We start from the raw sequence: 22,408 nt of genomic DNA on the forward strand, positions 1-22,408 counted from the left end.
ATTTGTCAATTTGTACCATCAGAATCATGGAAAACAGACAAGATTTTCCATATCATGCTGGACCATTGAGTTACAATTTCATTGAAATGCACTGGTTATTAACATTTCAAGGGCAGATAACTGTCAAAAACCTCATTTTTCTAAAATTCTATTGAAAAAATTAAGAGCAAATCCAATGATGCAGAGATCAAATGGTCTTTTCAAATATAGAAAGGATCCTTGAGTGAAACTTTATTGTCAGATTGGTGGGGTCTTGACATGCATGTTTTTTCCCATTTTGCCTAATTCTTACAGAGACTGACACTTATTCATTCGATAAAAAATAATAGTTGATAATGGTGCTTTCAGGTTGAAATGGGTGATTATAAACAGTCTGCAGGATTAATAACTTTCATAGAATTCTGGAAGACAATCGAATTTATTGGAATAGCGATAGGAGCAGGTTGTGGTGTGTTTCTTGTTTTCGTGATCGTGATTTGCTGCTGTTGTAAGAAAAGGAGAAAGTCAACTTATATAGAAAAAAGTTCAAAACGTAAGATTTATTTAATTATAATTTAATTTTCGAAGTACTGTTTATACATATGAACCCCCAATCTGGAGGGTAAAATCTTCATTTTCAGAGGTGATTTCCTGTCATCACACCAAGAAGATCAAACTCTCATTTGAAAAGATAAATTAAAAAAAATTATTCCAGGTGAATATAAGGTGATAAAAAACGTTTTCATCAGACATTACACAACCCAGACACACCTCCCTTTGGAGGTATCTTAAAAGACACGATGGTTTGTAAAGAAACTAATGGGTTTGGGTTATACTACCTTTCTTTATAGAAGTTTAAAGTATTTCTGGTTAAGGTATTCAACCCAATTGCCAAATTTTGCCAGTTTAGGGTTTCCTTCGGTCTACTTTATTGGCAGATTTTGGGTATTTTGGATATGCCCTCCTTCTACTCTGGGCTCTCCCTTTTCAAAATTCCTGCTCTATAAATCTGCCCCTTTATATGTAAAGTTTTCTGCATGCATTTATTTATTGATTTATTTATTTTTATTCTTATTCACTATTCTTATAACAATAGCACATAAAAAAGGTCAAAAATTTAGCCACATTATATCTGTGTAATTGTTATTTTAAACAAGGAAGAAAATAGATGGATTTTTTCAGGAAAGTACTCAAAAAAAGAGTGTGATAGGAAATATGATTAAAATTTAAAACATCAGCATTGTATGATCAATTAGTTATTGTAATCATAAGAACACAAGATTTTTTTTATACAGAGAGTCCATTACCTTATGAAATTTCTTAGGAAGTTGACTGGTCAATTAACTTTCTAACATTTCAACAAAGGTATTTATTTAAATGTTTCTCTGATATAAACGTCCAGTAAGATGTAAGGAAGTTCATCAGGTGATATTATTCCCTTCATTAAATGATAATTGCTTGATGAAGAGTAGAAAGTTTTATTTCAGAAAGACCAAATCTGTCCACTGAAGTGACCTATTGTATATGCTGTAATCAGTTTCAAATTAAAAGATTTTTTTTAATCTTCTACTTAAACTCATTTTTTTATAAAAAAAAATACTTGCTTTCAGGTTTAATTTCATTGATGTATATTAGATTTTTTCATGATTATTTTTATGCACTCTTCTTTCTAGAAGGGACATATTATGGTATACCATTGTCAATCCATCCAGCTGTCATTCACACATGCATAATAACTCTAAAACACATCAACCTATTTTTCATGAAACATTAGTGACTTATTTCTTTATAACGAGGAAAGTTCTCTATTGATTTATTATAAATTTCCGATTTTTAGATTTTTCTTTCATACAAATAATTGGGTGATTTCTTGTTTGTGGACTACTAGTACTACTCAGAAATGCTTCCAGTACTTCTCATAATATTTTGATGAATTATATATCTCAATCGATTTGAGCCCCTTTTTGAATTTAAAAAATTTTAGATTTTAAATTTTTCGGTTATGGTACTTCATTCATAAATATGGAGTGATTACCCAACTATAGGTATAAATATAATAAATATTCATGACATCTGTCACAAGGACCCCCCCCCCTTTTGGGGAGAACAATCTAGCTGTCATGAAGAGAAGGCCAGTGGCCATGGGATTGAATAATATTTTTTCAATTTAATGTATTTTGAAAGAAATTTCATTTTTGCACTTCAGAATATGCCAGTCCTTTATTTTGCTGTTCAAATTTTTTTTCACAGTACTTTAAACAGTGGTGGGGGCTAGGGTCAAAATTTAGCACATTTTCAAATTGTATGTAAATCATTGATTGATTATTGAGGTTTAACGCCCGAGCAGCAATATTGCAGCTATATTCAGGTGATGAACATGAAATGGGGTAATAAAATGAACATGAAATGATGATGATGAAATGAAAAAAGGGATGGGACAAAAGAAAAATAGGGTTGACAAATTTTGATTGCCACTAGATAAAAGGGGGAATGGGTAGGGTCTGGCAATTTAGCCTCCTGTGGCGGAACGCAAAGGTTCCTATTCCTATTGAATACCACAGCAGGGTTCTTTAACGTGTGAGGAACATGGCATCTTTCCCAACATGGTGCTCCACTATGGTTTGCAGTCAGGTTTTCCATATTATAGCCTGACAACCCCAGCATGAAACACACCAGGGGTACCCCATTCCACCACCTGGAGCACACAACCCAGTTGCTCTGTCGGCAGAGCACCTAGCCCCCGCTAGGTTTCTGAGCACTATTTAGTCGCCTTTTATGACAAGCTTAGGGCTGCTGCAGGCCTATTCTTTTGACACCCGGACCTGCACAGGGCAAATTGTATGTAAAGAAGCCATGGAAAATTTCCAAAAAATGCTGCATGACCCTATGTTTTGAAAGTTGCAAAATATAACTTGGCTCATGAACCTTAAAGAATGATACATAAAACTGCTTGATTTCTAAAGGTTTATTCACAAGGAGCATCACTTAAAATATGAGTTTGCATTGAAAGCAATGGGAGTTTTTTTTTTTACTGAATTTATTCCTATAGGTTTATATCTCAGATTCATACATTCCATATCATATATTTGGATTGATGTAATTTTTGTTTTTTTGCTTTTGCTTTTGTTTTTTTGGGAGGAATTCTATTTGAGCAGTGCACTCGATCACCAACATGACTACTTATTTTAAGAATAAAAACAAACTTAAGGAGGTAGACCTAGGTTAAATAGGGTAAAGGACATAAATCTTGAAATCAGTGATATGTTTGTATCATATTCCATTTCTCCAAAGCCTATCAAGCTTTCATTTGACACAGAATGAAATCAATCCAAGTTACTTTGATGCTTATATGAAACTGATGTAAAATGCTGAATACAAACGTTCCAGTGATTCCGAAGAGTGGTGTCCCTTACCCTAGTTCTTCCTCCTTAAGGGGAATAGATGTATCATGTGCTGTTGGTGCAGCCCTTTATTGCGTAAGGTTTGTTTGTAAATCAAATATTTTAGTCAGTAATTGTTCTAATACTTCCATACTCTGTTATTGTTAATTGTTTTTACAGAATCCAAAGATGCAATTTCATTAGGCTATGTAACTACTAAATACAGAGAGAAATCTCAAAACTATCAGTCTTTGAAATCTCCTAAAAGTATACAAATATTCTACAGGTGGCTTTTTTCTTCTCTTTAACAAATGAAACCTAATCTTTTCCCAGTCATGTCTGTGGTTTATGTGCTAGTCATTGAACCCTGAAACCCTATCAAAACTTTAAATACATGTCCATCTGTCCATCCTATTTTTGTCATTGCAAATCCTTTCAAACTGCTGAACAAAATTTTACATAACTTGGTTTGTAGTTGTCCAAATTACTTTGAATTTGACCTCTAATTTTGTGTTAGTCATGTCCCTTTTATACTTAGTTTTCAGAAGTACATGACTGACACATCTTTTTATTGCAGTTCCTCTCAAACAACATAACAGAATTTTACAAAACTTGGACTCAATGTATTAATGTGCATATTTAATCAGGAAATTTTGATCCATCAAATTGTTCTTGAGTTATGCCTTTCAATTTTTATAGTTTCATGAAATGCACTACTGACACATCTTTTTGAGTGAAACTCCTCCCATCGTACAGTCAGAATTGGCCAAATTGTTATATTGGCATCATTAATTTATGAAACACTCCAATCTTCAAAAACCAAAATTGTATTCTGTTTAATTCCTTTTTTCTAGGATTTAAAAAAAAAAGTAGGTTTCCATGGGAAAACTCCAAATAAAAGTTAAATTCTGCTCTCCCAACTTCACAATTCCTTCAAATATTCAAAATTGTTACTTTCCAGAGGGAATGTAGAACACATTTTACAACTTTCCCATACCAAAAATGCACTTCCCCAAGGTGACAGGAAAGTGGAATCCTAGATCACTGACCTTTAACCCTATGTGTGTTCTGTTCTGCTTGCTTTTTTTATTTTTGACTCCAACACTTTGCTTATATATATTTGGACAAGCTGCTTCACAATAACAATAATTATACAAGTTTCAGTTTCAAAAATGTATTTTAGTACTAAGAACCATTTAAAACAGGAAATATTTTCCTTCATGTGCCACATCTTACACTCTTTTTGCCCGATTCTTAGACAGAATAGTACTGAAAAACTGTTGGTATGATTGGTGTGCTTTATTAAAACACTTTTTATTTGCTGAAATAGATTGGTTGATATGGTCCAATCTAAGGAACCATTTTGATTTTAATTTGGGTGGGGAAAAAGGGAGCTAGGATGATTTTTTAAAATTTTTATTTTGAGTATATATATCCTGCCTGTATTCTTACAAATTATATTGTAATATAAACAATAAAAACTTTGGACGAGAGATCCTGCATATTTTTTCTTTATGGTGTGTCCTTCTTTTATATTTCAAATTTCATCCTGGCCCATATAAAACATGTGTTAGTTTCCTAATCTTTTTTTTAAAATGAGACTCAGACTATTTAACCACATTGATTTCTGTAAAACTTATACTGTATTTATTTAAATTACATTTTGTGTGAATAATGTTATCATCTTACATTGAGAAGGTAAACTTCTGTATATACAACTACCTAACCCAGTATCATTTATCTCAGAACCACCAACAAATGGATTTGATCGACCAGCAACAGCCAACTCTATCCATAGACTGACAGCTGTAGAAAAAGAAGATGTCCCTAGATTTTCAAACCGGTTATATTCTGAAAAACATCATTTAGAGACAGCATTGTCCTATGATGAGAAAGACTGCTCAGAGGATTTCCTACACAAAATTGAGAGTACTGTAAGAGATAAGATACAGAGAAGTGTGTCAGACCGAAAACATATTGAGCCAGATAAACTTTGTACACTTAAAGGTAATGTTGCCATGGTTATCTATGGACTGAATCTAATATCTTTAAAAATCAACAACAAAAAAAAACAGAAGCATTTAAACAGAAGAACAATGCAGTGGCAAAAGAAATCAGAGACAAAGACAAAACCTGAAAACTGGAAACAAAGACAATCTACATACACAATGTATACAACAGAATACAGTTACATATCCAAAAAAAAATAGCAGCACACAAAAAAAATATTTGAAATATGAACTACCACAAATATTAGAAAAAAAACATCAGGTACTCTGAAAACATGTCCTACTCTTCCAGCAGCACCTGTCAAGCTGTAATTGATTGAAGTTGGGGAAGCATCAAGTGAAGATTGAACAATACTGGAACACTAATTTGGGGTTGACAGGATTGTCAAATGTAATAGCTTATGTTCATTGATCATTAGAAATTGAAATTGTTGAAATTATTATTCATTTATTGTTTTTTTTTCTATGTAAGGAATTTTTAAAGGAGTGTAACTTTTTGGCATTCAATCTAAATTCAATCTTTTTTTTATCATCAACAACAAATATGTCTATGATGGATTTTACTTCACAATAATGATGTTTTTCATTTTTCTACAGGGTCAGAAATCAGAGTTATAAAAGGAAAGTTTAGTAAAGATTCACCAAAAGCTGGTACAGAACTGACAATCAAAACCAATGTCAGAATGTTAAATGAACTGTGTAAGTATATTGTACTTAGATTTTAGATATTGATTTAAAGACAGATTTAAAGTATTGAGAGTTTCCTGCCTCAGTAGCATTTTTGAGGTAACCCTCATTTTTGTGACAGTATTTATTGGCTTCTGATTGTTTTTTTAAGTACCAGTCCATATAAAACTTAGACACTGCCTTTTGTAGAGATAAATTCATGGTGTAGAAAAACTTACTGAATTAATGATGCTTTTTCTTATTACATATGCTATATTTTTATTCAACAGTGGTCCTTTCTGTATTCTGATCTGTATACTTGAGACAACTCTACATTTATTTTTCTCCCACTAATATCAACAAAATCAATCCAAATCAAGAAAGATGACTCTTGCGGAGTACCAATTTATCCACAATTCGTGTAATAATTCTTTTCCTGAAAGTGCAACAACCAATTGACAAACTAAGGCTGGTTATATGGTCTGTAATGGTTTTAATCAAAAATGAAAGTGAATTCTGTGGGTTTTTTATACAATGTACATGCATGGATCACCACCTGTCTGACTTATATTTAAAAATTTGCTACTTAATGATATTTTTGAAGGTACTTAATAATTAATCTATATTTCTGGGATATTTAATAACAAATTAAAAGAGGAAGATTACACTTTCAGTACAATTATAGAAGCCATATTTAAATGTAAAATTCTAAAATATCATATGTAAGTGAAAGGGAGAGCTGGGAGCCACCCTCCCCATCCTACTCAATAAATACCACAACTGGAAATTAATGAAGTGACTCCCCTTTAGACCAGGTAGCAGAAACCCTCTCTCCTCCTTTTCAGAATTTCTGGATCCCCTTCAAAATGATATTTTTCACCACCATGTGATTCAGTGTTAGACTTCAGTTTAATCATGACCCTCTCTTTGAGTTAGATTTAGGCCTGTGATTTATAATGGTGGACTGACTGAAATTTTAATGTTGTTGTGAAGGTCATACTAGTACCATATAAAATATGAAAGATGAATGACATATTTGTCAGAATTTTATTAGAAGACCTTTTTGCATTTATATAATTGCCTATGTAGAACTGTATTGTATATTGTGCAAATCTTTTGTCATAGTTATAATGAACTTTGATAGTATCACTTTCTACATAAAATCTAGAATGATTGAAACAGTTTTTAAAATTAGACAAAGCAGAGGACGCTTACTGTACCCATGCACCTGGTCAATGCTCCCAGTTTTTAATGGAGTCCGAGTTATTCATTTCCTTTTGTTACTTTGTGTGTATTATTTTGGTTATTTTATGTTCTTTGTTGTGTCTGTCTTTTTTCCATGTCTGGTCTTTGTCCCTGGATTAAATTCTTTTGATTACCACTAGAACCTTGGTTCCCTTAATTACTCTTAAAAGAAAAACTTCGATTGAAGATTTGCTACAATATCCATCTCGATGTCTTCATCATCATTATTACTTTAGGTTAGGACAGCAATTCCTATGTGAAGTATCATTAATGGTTTCCAATTTCCGTAACCATTGATAACATATACAAACCCCTTGTAGACATGAGCATAGCATAACAATATTTCCCTTGTTTTTTTGTTTTGTTTTTTTTTTGGGGCCTACAGATGAGAAGGACAATTTGTCATTTTGTACATATCAGTTTTCAAGTTAAGACAACCAAAATGAAGACAAATGCAGACTCTGTGGCATCAAATGTAAATTCTTGAAACATTTATTTATATTTATATAGTAATTTTTGTTATAATTTATTATAAGGAGTAAAAACACTTTCTGATTGGATAAAAAATTGGCCATCATCTCATGGACCAAATTTTGTAATGTGACTGTGGTGTTTTCAACTTTTAGCTCACCTGGCCAAAGGCCATGTGAGCTATTACCATCACTTGGTGTCCATCGTCATTAACAATTTTTCAAAACTCTTCTTCTCTGAAACTACTTGACCAATTGCATAGAATTGTGATGGGGATTTTCTATCCGTCAAAAAACATGGCCACTGTTACTAAAAGTAGAACATAGAGGTCAGACAGTAGTCTTTTGCATATATCTCCAAATTCTTTTAAGAGCTGAAATGATCCTTATTTTTAGGACTACAAAATTCTTTAGGCATAAAATTTGTCAGACGCCTTCTTATAAGAGTTATTGCCCTTGACAGGGAAAATGACAGTTTTTTTTTTTTACAGTTCTCAGCCAATGTCTTGAAAATTGATAGATTTAGACTTTCATTTACTGAAATGATCATTATGATAAGTCCTATCAAAGTTTTCTTGAATCAAAATTGTTGGACAACTTCTTGTTTAATTTATTGCCCTTGAAAGGCAAAATTTAACCAGGTGAGTGATTCAGGCTCCTGGGAGCCTCTTGTTTAATGATTTACATATTTAATTTTGATAATAAATTAAATTATAAGGAGTGACTGTTACATTTTTCAGGTCTATTTGAAATAACCCCATGGTGCACACTTTAAAATAATGTAGCAGGTTATTTAGTGTGCATCACGTGATTGAGGTTATTTCTTCATAAATCGAAGAAATATAACAGTCATTCCTTAAATAAACATTGAAAACACTTAGGTGTATGTGAGCTAAACACCATGTGTATGTGGAGGAAACAAGTACTTAGTCTTGTTCAGTTATAAAGAACTAGAAAATCTTCAATTCATTCCTTCCTTTTTACTGTGCAATACTTACCAGTAAGTACAGGTTTTTTTTAGAATTGGGCACAATGGATAAAATTAGAAACATGCATGTCAAAAGACCACCAATCTGACAATATAATTTCACTCAGGAATCCTTTTTCTATTTGAATCACTAGATTTGCTAAGAACTTTTTTAATAGAATGTTAGAAAAATGAGGTTTTTGACAGAGTTATCTGCACTTGAAATATTCGTTTTCAGTGAATTTCAATGAAATTATAACTATGTTTACCAAAATGATATGGAAAAAAATAGTCAAATTAAAATTTCATAATTGTATGTTTTTATGCCATGTTTCATCCACTGCTTGATTCTTACAGAGACTTATACATAAGGTTCAGCTAAAGTCAATATGTAGACATTCCTTAATGAAATGTTTTCATTTATATTTATAATTGTACATTAAATTTAGCACTGAAACATCGTTAAATGCATCTTTATATTTATATGACACATAAGCACAAGTCAGACTTAGTAAGGAATGTCCTAGATATTGACTTTAGCAGAACCTTAATAGAAACAAAATGAGGATTTCAAGTATTTATTTTGAAATAATGTAAAAGCATACTAATCATGATATTACCAGTATATTTTAATTTTTACAGTGAAAGATAACGTGTATCCTGCATGGTTGAATAATGGTCTGTTGGAATGCATGAAATTTCAAGACTGTTTCCATGACAACATCATTGGTATACTTGGTATATCTGTTGACCTGAACAGATTTTACATCATGTATCCATATTCAACTAGAGTATTCAAAGAATATCTAAAAGATTCCAAAAATGTAAGTTTTCATTGATAATTACTGCAAGGCCCTGCCATTGTGATAGATGCAGTCTTTCTGTCTGTTCACATGTGTGCAATGTCTGAACTGGAAATTATTTCTCTTTATAAAATAGAATTTTGATATTTTGCATGCGGGTAGACAATCTAATGTGCTGTGTACTAGGGTTGTTAGCCTTTGACCTGGAGGTTAAGCTTTATCTTTTTTTTAAAACCTGTTTTTAATGTAATGCCCTGTTATAAATTTTCATGATAATTCATTAGCCCTCAGAGATTTTTTCTCTCTCATGATATTTAGTTTTATTTATAAATAATTTAATTTTAGATGTAACCCGCTTTCTGATTTGAAAAGAAATTTTGTCCATTATCTCATAGACCAAATTTTGTAATGTGAATGTGACGTCATCAATCTTATTTGCTTATATACTCCTTAAATTTTGATACTAAAATTAAACTATTAGGAATGACTTTTATTTTTGTTTTTTTTAAATAACCTCTATGCCTGTGGTGCACACTTAAAAATAATCTGCTATGTAGGTTATCTAGTGTGCACCACATGATTGAGGTTATTTCCTCCTAAACAGAAAAAATATAATAGGCATTCCTGGTAATTTATTTGACTGTTTTAAAGGGAATAATATAACACACACATCATCTGTTGGTTCTGAAAACAACTACTCAATACTATGTGCTAAAGAAAAAATTAAGTAATTAAAAAATTTTTAAAATCACACAGTGCAAATCACTAACACAATAGCATTAACAGGAAGTTGTAGGGAGGGTTTTAAAAAGAGAAATCTGAATGAAAAGTTATTGTTTGTTTAGTTGATAATCATCCTCCCAAGTCAGGGTTTTGTGTCCACCCTCGCTCCCTCAAACCCCTGACATCACTCATTCATATTTAGCGGGTATCGTCCAGCCAATTTAAATTGGTTTTTCTCCGGGTGCGAAGCATCAGTGAAAATCGATTTAACATAAAATGTCTGTGGAAAGGTAAACAATAATACGGGATAATGGACGATCCGATATAGTAACTGAAAGTTGTATGATGTCACAAATGATGCTATATGAGCAAAAATGATAACTGTAGATTCTGTTTAGAGTCTTTACTGAAAATAATGACGTTACGTGTAGCCACTTTGTAAGTTATATTTGATTTGATTGGATTTTGGATCCGGGTTAAATTTAGGTAAATCACTAGATGGCACTGGACGATACCCGCTAAATATGAATGAGTGATGTCAGGGGTTTGAGGGAGCATGACTTGGGACGATGGTTGATAATGTAATACAAAAATCATTGTGAATACAATGTAATACAAAAATCATTGTGAATGCAATGTAATACAATAATCATTGTGAATACAATGTAATACAAATATCATTGTGAATACAATGTAATACAATAATCATTGTGAATACAATGTAATACAAAAAATCATTGCATCACATTGATAAAAACTCCAACTAATTCATATAAAGTAAAGATTGGTTTAGTTTCCATAATCTCAAGAGAAAATGATGATTTAGGATCAAAATAGGAGCAAAAAATAACCATTTCATAGAATTTAGTTTTATTACCATCATAAAGATGTTTAGGATAATGATGCACAGTAATACCACAAATGATTTTGATAGTTAAGACTTGAACCCTTTTTTTTTAAATTGGTCTGTGAGTTTTGTTCTATCAAACTAAGTTTTGTCTTAAGTAAAAGATTTACATTGTTTAATTTTTCATGTGTAACGAGATATATATAATGAGATATTCATGACTTTTCCTCTTTGTTTCTTTCTGAAACTAAATCTTTATTAAACTATCTCACTAATGGCTGATTTTTAGCTCTAGGCATATACAAACTGCTGTCTTGTAGTTTCACTAGACATGCTTCGTTTTTAAATAATAATTCTTACTGGATCCGTCTTGTCAAGTGTAGATAACATCATTTAGGCATTTTTAGATATACTTATATTTTTTTTCTGTATTTGTTTGTAATATGTATTATATCACAACCTCTAAAGATATTTTACAAGTAAGCTGGCACAATTTGTAGTCTTTTTTTTTTTTTTAGCACAATTCAACTTCAGGGAAAAATAATTTTGGTGCAATTAAACTATATTTGTTTATCCAATTTGTGCAAAAGGACAATTACCTCAAGGACTTCCAACATTTTGAAATTTCATATACAATAAATACCATTATACACAATACAAGACTTGATAGTAATTTAGTACTTGATTACAGGCAGGACAGGTAAATTTACAGTGTGATCTTTATTATTCTAACATTCCAGTTGATTATTAATGTAGTATTTGAACTTAAAATAGTTTTAGGATGATATTAATTGAAATAAAATTAATAATAATTACTTAAATGAACTAATGCTGAAAAATTATACACATATTTTGTGGGAAATTAACTGCAGTCATACAAAAAATATAGATATGAATTAATTTTTTTTTAAATTAATTTTTCTCTGAATTGCAAGATTTGTTTACAAGATTAACACTGATAGGAACTGGTGCAATTTTGATGGCTTGGATACATTTGTAACTAATACATTAATCATTTGTGATTACCTTTAATGAGACAGTAATGGAATATATTTACCTGTAAGTGGATAATCTTGTCACTTATTCATTTTTCGTCTATTATGAATAGTTTCATTTCATTTATTTTGGGGCCTTTTACAGCTGACTTTGTGATCTGGGTTTGCCCATAACTGGAGACCATGTGGTGACATTTAGAAGTTTATAAATTGTTTGTTGCTTGACTTATGCCGGATGGCTGTCTCATTGGCAATCATACCACATCTGCTATCTTTATACTTAAATATCAATAAACGCAGAGTTGGATATAAGTTTCGTTACAAACAAACTTGGTAACCATACGAGGCATCCACAATAGACACAACTTGGGGTCAAGACTAGAAACAACAGTGTTTATTCGATATGCACTACTCATTACTGCCCTGCAACAATCTATACACTCAACAACATTCCTATCAAAATACAAAGCCACCACAACCACCAAGACTCAGTACTACAAACTATTAAGGAGGGTTATTGGGAAACATTCACCAGTACCTGTAATTTACTAGGACAAAGTCATGAACAACAGAATCAGAATGGAACAACAATGCAGAGAGAATGGGTCATCAACTACATGTACCAACTTACAAGTTTTGTCGATGTCAGCTTTATAATGAGCAAGCAAAACTGATACCTGCACTACTAATGACAAGGCTTTACTTTATATCACCAATACATTCATTACATTTGGGGAAAGGTTCATGAAGCTAGTTTACAGAAGACACAAAAAAAAGACCATGATAAAATCAACATTTTTTTTTATGTGTGGCAAAACTGGCACTGGTTTCATCATACACTGTTGAAGATGTCTGGTTAAACATTGAGTGATATTGACAACAGCAATAGCAACATTGATGCCCTACAGTTTACTGACTAAGTGCCAGTCAACTGGGTCGTATCCAACGGATACCTATGGAATCACTAACAGACTGGTGTTGATGTTTTTTTTCATTGCAGTAATGGATTTGTTTCCGTTGTTGAAATAGTTGTAATATCTTTTTTTTTTTTTTAAAATACTTGTTTTAATATTAACACAAAATACATGCACTATATGGCTTTATATAATTATAAAAGTAAAATAAGACAGTAAAATACTCATGAGTCTCTAAAAAAATACTCTGTCTTTGAATACTGGAAACTGTGAAATTTTTGTGGCAGTTTTATTTTTGTGTCAACATCTATAACACAAAAATTAAACTATCTCCAATATTTTCTTCAAAGAACATTACAGAATAATTTGATGAATGATCGCGAATTTAAAACTGCCCAAAAACAGATTTATAGCAGAAACAGTGAAATTAAGACGATACGAAATTTCCCAGTTTACAGTATTCAAAATATATTTATTATGTAAGTTGACAAAAAAAAAATCAGGCGTCACTGAAGTCACAAGTACATTTAAAATTTAATTATTTTTTTTTTATTGTATAAGGTAACTGTTTATTGCAATATTTAGGGAATGCCAACAAAAAATTTTCTTCCTTTTAATACCTAATTATCCGTCTGCCTGTCCATTACTAGATGGTTTCATGATGATTACTTGAGAACAGGACAGTGATTTTTTTTTAAATTTGTACAGTTGTTGAATACCATAAAATACTGGTTAAGAGTTAGGCCATTTTACATTTGCCATCTCCCTTTTTTCATCATTTTGTGGTAGGGTATCAGTTAATGTTACATTCATGCCCTATTCTTTAAAGTATGTGATCCAGGCTCTTTTGAGCCTCTAGTTTGTCTTTTGATCTAGAGCTTAGATGTTTTCTGTGTAGCTATATTTCCATAAGGTGGTGTGTTTAAAGCCATGGTTTACTGTCATATGATCATTTCCATTGATTTTAAGGTCAGTTTTATGTACTTTTTCAAAGGCAGTGTTTTTAAAACCATGGTTGCTGTCATGTGATCTTGGCCATTGACAAAGGTCAGTTTTTATGTAGTTATGTACATATTTAGCTTGTTGATGTATCACCATTAGGCAGTGTGTTTTGTATATATATCATAATGACCTTTATAACATCTTCACCTTTGACTCCAGGTAAATTTTATGTACTTTTTCAAGGAAAATTTATTTTTACCTATGCAATAACTCAAGCCTATCTTGTCACTTGCAAATCACACAGTCATTTGATAAAAAAAACAATGGTCTCAGTCATTTGACCTTTCATTATTAACAAAGATATTATCTATCCTATTTGATGCCACATGGATTTGTGCATTATTTTTTGCTTGACACCGTATCCATAATCGTTCTTTGTCTATACATGTTGAAGTTGGGAATTTATTTTCTGTGTCTTTTATTGGAAGATAGGCAATTACCTGTCCATCAAAACTGAGGATATGAAGAGAACTGTTAAACCAATCAGAAACAAGTGTTGTATCTTGAGAAGTAATTGCTAGATCTTTTGGTTCATAGAAACTGATTTGTTCATTCCCTTCATATATCCATGCAATGTTACCTTCATTAGAAAGGTAGCTATTCTCCTATCACAACAACCTTCTTTTATTGTTTTTATGTCAACAACACAAATTTTGTCAGAAAAGGTAACAATACACCATGGCCATTTGAATAAGCATTTTTTGTTGTTGTCGTATTCATAGACATGTTTGATATTAGAGGTATTTATTGAATTCTCTCTAAATCTGGATAGAATTTACTTGTCAGTTATCCTTTCTTTTTCATACTGGTTCAAAAGAATCACCTTTAGTTCACTGGTTTTATCACAGTCTTTGAAAGTTTCTGATTCAGTAAGACCTACCACTATTTCATTGTTTTTGTTTATATGTATTCCTAGAGTTTTGAGTGGTGAAAATGACTGATAAGATTTAATGTTTCTATCTTTTGTATATTGTTTTAGAACACAATCTTTAGATGATATTATTACATCACCCTCATTGGATATAGCCATATTGTAAACTTGAGCATCTACTTCCTTTATGGTTATGATTTCGTCCTTATTTAATTTTATAGTCTTCAGGTTACAGACCACCAATTCAACCAATGAGCATTTGGAACGTACGTAAAAATAGTCCTACGCAGAAATTACCCCTGTTCCTCATAGTGCTGTGAAAAAAGTTCTCATCTTATTTTAAAAATTTAAACAGTTTCTGAAAGGAAAAACATTTCTGTACATTTTATAGGTGCATTTTGCTTCTTGTGATGTGAAGCCTAATCTCCATAATGATTTTTAAATATACCCCTATCTTGTGAAAACACTGGGATTTCCCATGCTATTTATAGACCCTTCACTTCCGGTGACCAGTACTGCACTGCAAGTCTGCTAACCCCACATGCCATTCTGAGGATTGTGAGCTGACATATGTAGAATCATGCTGATATATAGTCATCTGCAGGTTAAAGTTAAGGTAAAGTCCAGAGAAGCCATTGAATATTGTGAAATTAGCATAGAAGCCTATGGGAAGTGGAATTAGTGGTTTTTAGCCTTCAGTTTCTATACTCCATTTTGTTTACATCCACGTAGTTTCTCATCATTTTGCAATGTTAATAATTTGTAGGCTATGGTCTGCATAGTTTCCTATGATTTTTGAAGGTCAGTTTTTGGTATGTTGTAGATCTTCCCAAAGGTTTTGTTTAATTTTAATGTTTCCTTATCACCTGCTATGAGTTGGACCACCTTTCCACTGATAGTAATTTCTTCCTCTGGAATACTTTGAGTCAACTGATAAATACTTTGAATTAGCTGATAACAGGCCTCAAATATCACTTTTTGACTTTGAAGTGTGTCAACTATACTCTCCTCCATTTCTTCCTGACGTTTACGTAGGTGTTGTATTTTGTCTTGGATTTTTTTGTTCATTAGGTTTATAGATGGCATCCAGTTGTGGTTTTTGCTCCAGTGCATAGGCTGTCACCATATGATGCATTTTTTTCTCACATTCATCTATGTTTTCTTTAGTGTTTTCTTAGTTGTCCTCATATTTTTAAGATACTCCTACAATTTCTTCTCCTTTTCTTTGAGTGAGGAAATACTTTCACGTTCTTTTACAGTTCTAAGTTTCACTTCATAAATTTCTTGTAAATCCTGATGAGCATATTTTCTATGTGTGGTTATTATACAGTCTGCACAAATTGGTTGATCACATTCAGTGCAGTGGTGCATGTTTATGCATTTCTTGATTTTGTGGGCATTACAGTCCATGTCCATGAGATCCTCTTTACGATGTAACTTGGCTGATTTTTCAGTTCCGCAGTCTGAGAGTTGTATAATAAGTTGTTCCTGGGCATTTTGGATACGAGAATGGATTTTAGATGTGCGCACTTTGCACAGAAATAATTTGCAGTTAACACATTTATATTTTATTTTGTGTGATTCTCTACAAAATTGACACACTGAGAAACTTTGAGCCTTTTGGGAAGGAAAAGATGAAGCCATGTTGCATACATATGTGCATTGTAATGTCTTAGTTATCTTGTGTCAAATATTGGACTTGTTTATCTTTGATCATGTGCTTCATTTTAAGCAAATATTAATATATTGGCATTAACTCATAATATCAGAGAAAAGATTATTGTATCTATACTTCTTTTTTTTTAGATAATTGTTATTGCATGTGTTTGTAAATATGATTTTGTTGTCCAGAGTTTAGGAACCAAGTTCATCAAAATTGAGATTTTGTTTTCCCAAATCCTTGAGGATATCTTAAGTCTCTTCCTTCCAGTAAACAGATATGTTAAGTAGCTGTCTTTGTAAGAATCATGCAAAATCTGAAAAATGTGATACACCCCAAAAAAGGGTACATATTTTTATTTTTGTAATTAAGTTGTTTTATGGGTCTGTACTATGAAATGTGTAATTATTCATTCAAATCTGTCTACTTTTAGGAGATAATCAATACTGAAAATCCAATAGATTCTATTGTATTTTAGTGTCATTTAGAGAGTAATCTCCTGGTATTTTGAAATCTACAGTGCATTCTATGTAGTTTTTATCTCCTAAGAACACAGGTTATATGAAAAACTGAATGTTAATTTCTGTTTACTATGGCAATTCAAACAAAATATCAAAAATAAAAATATGTAGGCTTTTTACACACAAATCACATTGTGTATGAGTTTTGAGTTGAAATCTAATCTTAGAAAGTCTCATGAGAGGAAATTTCATAAATTTGGGTCCATTTTATTACAAAACATTATAAGACCCAATATCCAAAATGATTAAAATATAATGCTTCCAAAGCATAAGGCATTACTTTGCTTTCTTAGATTTGACTGTAGAAAATTGCATGAGAAATGGCTAAAAATATTATGCTTATTAAATAATTGAAGCAATTTTTGTGGTTTGACACATTTTAGAATTGTTTTATCTTTTTTATGTAGGATTTTACATCAATTCAGTTATTGGAGATGTGTGCACAAGTTGCTAATGGAATGAGCTTTATTGACAAGGAAAATATGGTTCATAAAGATTTAGCTGCCAGAAACTGTGTGTAAGATGATTTATAACCGATTTTCTTTAAAAAAAAAATATGCATTAATTTTTTATAAATAACACAACTTCAGGAAATTTTAAGTCATCATTTAAAATTTGAGAAATACAGGTAATGATAAAACTGTATAAAGATACAAGCATGATATTGATTGAGATAGGGTCTTATGATATTGCATACCTGTACTAGTTATATATAAGGGACCTGGATTCTTCTCTGCTGTGTGCAGTTTTTGTTTGTGAAAGTCAATGAAATAAGTCCATAATTAGTTTTGAGCTCTTGTGAGAAACTAAGGGCAGTATCACTTGATGTCAGATCAACTCAAAAATATTCAATACAGCGTAGTTATAATATTTTCTATGGAATGATGTTTACTATATAAGGTTGATATTTGGTATGATATAAATATTTGATAATTTATATTTTTAATCTGAAATTTAGGTGCAAACCTATAGGTTCTGTGGGTTGGAGCCACCATTTTTTAGCTCACCTGGCCAAAGGCCATGTGAACTATTGCCATCACTTGGCATCCGTCATCGTCCGCCATCAACATCGTTAACAATTTTTCAAAACTCTTCTCCTCTAAAACTACTTGACCAATTGGAACTAAATTTGGTATAAATGTTCCTTAGGGTATCCTGCATAGAACTGTGGTGGGGATTTTTGATCCGTCAAAAAGCATGGCCGCCGTTTTTTAAAATAGAACATAGGGGTCAGACAGTAGTTTTTCACTTATATCTCCAATACCATTAGGTTTAGCTAACTTTTGAGCAAATGAAAGTGTTAAGCATGATGAGATCTATCTGTGGTCAAATTTTCATTTTAATCTATTTAGCCATGTTGGAGTTACTGCCCTTTTTCAACGTTTTTTGCTATTTTTATTGTTATTTCTTTCAAAAATCTTCTCCTCTGGCACTATTTTACCAATTGAAACAAAACTTGGTATGAGTGTTTTTTTGAGTATCATACATAGAACTGAAGTGGATTTTTTTTGATCCGTCAAAAAACATGGCCGCTGTTACTAAAAATAGAACATAGGGGTCAGACAGTAGTTTTTTGCATATATCTCCAAAACTGTTAGGTTTAGCCAAATTCTTTCAATAGCTGAAATGATCCTTATTCTTAGGACTACAAAAGTCTTCAGGCGTAAAAGTTGTCAGATGCCTTCTTATAAGAGTTATTGCCCTTGACAAGGGAAAATGACAGGTTTTTTTTTACAGTTTTCAGTCAATGTCTTGAAAACTTTGATAGATTTAGACTTTCGTTTGCTGAAATGATCCTTATGATAAGTCCTATCAAAGTTTTCTTGAGTCAAAATTGTTGGACAACTTCTTTTTTAATTTATTGCCCTTGAAAGGCAAAATTCAACCAGGTGAGTGATTCAGACTCTTGGGAGCCTCTTGTTTGTTATAAAAATTGATTAATTTTGTGCAAAATGTTGGCAAAAGTGAGCCAGTGTTAGTTTGAACTCTTCTGTCTTCTGGAACCCCTTTTCAAAATCTGGATCCACCCCTGAAACGACATGTTATCTTCGAATGACAGACATCCTTAAACTATGGATTTTTTGCAAATGCATAAATACATCTTTTTACAAAGAAAAATACTGAAGTATAAATGCAAAAAGCTGCACTTTTCATGTTATGCCTAACACCCTGTTTATGATTTCAGTGTAATGCCTGATGGACATATAAAAATATCTGATGCCTCTTTCTCATGGAATCTGTATCCGGATGAATACATGTATGATAAGGACAAACAGAGGTATCTGCCAGTACGTTGGATGGCAAAAGAGAGTCTTACCATGGGGTTCTATGATATATCATCTGATGTGGTGAGTGGGCGTTTTTTTTTTAATAGTACTTTGTATTTAGGCATCAATAACCATGGAGGTCATGTATTTCTTAATGTACCGGCCATTTATGTTCATTTGAAGTTATTTCTCTTTAAGAACTATACTTGTATGAAAATCATTTGAATTTTTATGGTTTTGGATATCATTGAAAAGTTCATTTTTCAGTTACTCGAAGAAATTATCTACATATATCATGTATCAACAGGGACATATACTTGTATCATTTCTAGACCCCTCACATTTTGTATTGATACACAAGTATACAACTGTCTTAGCATGATACATGTTTCTGATGTATGAACAAAATGTAATGTGTACTTAGTATATAACCTATATATGACAATGAAGCCAGTGATTGGTCAGTATATAACCTATATATGACAATGAAGCCAGTGATTGGTCAGTGTATAACCTATATATTACAATGAAGCCAGTGATTGGACAGTGTATAACCTATATATTACAATGAAGCCAGTAATTGGTCAGTATATAACCTATATTTTACAATGAAGCCAGTGATTGGTCAGTATATAACCTATATATGACAATGAAGCCAGTGATTGGTCAGCATAAACCTATTTATAGGGTATGTAAGTCTCGTCATGTGACCCCGTGATTTCATGAGAATGGGTCCTAGTCTACCATTCAAAAGCACGGAGATTTGTCGTTTAGAGAGCGTTGAGTTCAGTATTAAGGGCAAAACATCTTCTTGTATGAAAATACTGACAAAAAATGACAAATATATAATTCTACATGATAAAGGTGTCAAGAAAAAACATAAAATAGAAGATTTTACATTGTAATATAGTGTTTTGAGTACCCGGAAATAAACAATAAAATGCAGATCGGTCTCCGGTTTTCAATACATTCTACGTCGGAAATTCCTGTAAAGAAAATGAAACAAGAATGAGACTTACATACCCTATTACAATGAAACCAGTGATTAGTCAGTGTATAACCTACATATTACAATGAAACCAGTGATTGGTCAGTGTATAACCTATATATTACAATGAAACCAGTGATTGGTCAGTGTATAACCTATATATTACAATGAAGCCAGTAATTGGTCAGTGTATAACCTATATATTACAATGAAACCAGTGATTGGTCAGTGTATAACCTACATATTACAATGAAACCAGTGATTGGTCAGTGTATAACCTATATATTACAATGAAACCAGTGATTGGTCAGTGTATAACCTATATATTACAATGAAGCCAGTAATTGGTCAGTGTATAACCTACATATTACAATGAAACCAGTGATTGGTCAGTATATAACCTATATGTTATAATGGAGCCGGTATGGTTCCCCATAATGGTATTTGTTCAGTTTTTATTGTTTAATTTTCATAATTTTGTACACAAAGCAATATTTTTTTTAACTACATGTAGATGTAACTGTTTTTATACAATGCCAAGCAACTTTGCTGTTGTATACTTCATCTTATTAAAATGTTATTCAATTTCAGTGGTCATTTGGTGTTTTGATATGGGAGGTTATGACGCTGGCTTCATATTTACCATACCATGATCAAGAATCTGACGAGTCAATCAAAAGTCATATTGATAAAGGTTTCCGACTTGGAAAGCCAACAAATATATCTGATGACCTGTAAGTAAATTCTAGAAACCAAAGCAAAACATGGAATTTTTCATTCCCTGACATAAGGGTACACATCTATGCTGACAGTTTTTTCTAGCTTTGCACTGTAATTTTACTGATGGTATCTTTATAGGACTGTTGTTACCTGCATATACTGTGAATTAAGAAGTTTTGTGTGATATTGTGACTTTATAATTATTTTTTTTTTATAACATTCAGAATAACCCTTCAATATTGAACTTTAAAATTCTTGTTTTAATTACTAGTATTGCAATTTTGACCCTTTCTCTTATTCTACAATTTTGAAAATTATTGCAATAATTTCCAAATCTACAGGCTTTGTGTGCACTAAATTGGTATATTTTTTATACTCAATACAACTGAGTTTGGGAGGGTTTAATGCTTCTGACATGTCCATCCATATGTCAGTCCTTCATTTTGTCATCCTAACTCCACCTAGTAAATAGAATTTTGTAAAACGTGGTATGCAGTAAGGACACATAGGAAAATTTTATCATCAGAATTCTATTGACTGAGGGGGTTTTTAATGTCCTTGACTACCTTGGCAGGTCTCACACGGACAGTTCTGAATTCTATTGACTGAGGGGGTTTTTAATGTCCTTGACTACCCTGGCAGGTCTCGCACGGACAGTTCTGAATTCTATTGACTGAGGGTTTTTTTAATGTCCTTGACTACCCTGGCAGCTCTCGCACAGACAGTTCTGAATTCTATTTGAATTATGCCCCTTTTTATTAGCTCAACTGGCTGAAGACCATGTCAGCTATTGGCATCACTTGGCTTCCGTTATCATCTGTTATCCGTTGTTATTCAAACATCTTCTCTCCTGAAACTACTTGACCAATTAGAACCAAACTTGGTGTGAATGTACAGTGTTCTGCATAGAACTGATTTGGGAATTTTTGATCTTTTGAAAAACATGGCCACCGTTACTAAAAATAGAACATAGGGGTCAGACAGAAGTTTTTTGCATCTATATCCAAAACTGTTAGGTTTAACCAAATTCTGACATATGTACAATTCTTTAGCCTGATGAGATCTATCAGTAGTCAAATTTTCATGTAAATCTTTTCAGCTATGTTGGAGTAATTGCCCTTTTACGAAGTTTTTTTGCTATTTTAAATCTTATTTCTTTCAAAAATCTTCTCCTCTGACATTACTAGACCAATTAGAACCATACTTGGTATGAATGTTTCTTAGGGTGTTCTGCATAGAACAGATGTGGGAATATTTGATCCATTGAAAAACATGGCTGCCATTACTAAAAATAGAACATAGGGGTCTTTTTTTTGCATATATCTCCAAACCATTAGCTTTAGTCTAATTCTGATACAGAGTAAAATGTTCAGCATGATGA

The 22,408-nt window shown here is 32.1% G+C and overlaps 1 protein-coding gene and 1 pseudogene across 7 annotated transcripts in view; one reads left to right on the top strand and one right to left on the bottom strand.

Moving 5' to 3' along the window:
- The window catches only part of LOC148621015 (uncharacterized), a 100,400-nt gene that overhangs the window by 71,622 nt on the left and 6,370 nt on the right, over positions 1-22,408 (top strand). For 5 of the 7 annotated variants that reach the window (XM_088575004.1, XM_088575001.1, XM_088575005.1 and 2 more), the window contains 8 exons: positions 349-532; positions 3,540-3,626; positions 5,106-5,366; positions 5,966-6,067; positions 9,359-9,540; positions 17,460-17,569; positions 19,238-19,400; positions 20,899-21,041. In XM_088575004.1, coding sequence (XP_088431130.1) covers positions 349-532; positions 3,540-3,626; positions 5,106-5,366; positions 5,966-6,067; positions 9,359-9,540; positions 17,460-17,569; positions 19,238-19,400; positions 20,899-21,041 — 1,232 coding nt within the window. The remainder of the gene's footprint in view (positions 1-348; positions 533-3,539; positions 3,627-5,105; positions 5,367-5,965; positions 6,068-9,358; positions 9,541-17,459; positions 17,570-19,237; positions 19,401-20,898; positions 21,042-22,408) is intronic. The other 2 variants (XM_088575007.1, XM_088575006.1) reach the window with 1 other exon arrangement.
- Positions 14,270-16,515, bottom strand: LOC148621017 (uncharacterized; annotated as a pseudogene).

Source organism: Perna viridis, chromosome 3 (genome assembly GCF_037379345.1).
Source record: "Perna viridis isolate PV_CMFRI_1.1 ecotype Kerala chromosome 3, ASM3737934v1, whole genome shotgun sequence".
NCBI classification, from domain to species: Eukaryota; Metazoa; Mollusca; class Bivalvia; order Mytilida; family Mytilidae; genus Perna; species Perna viridis.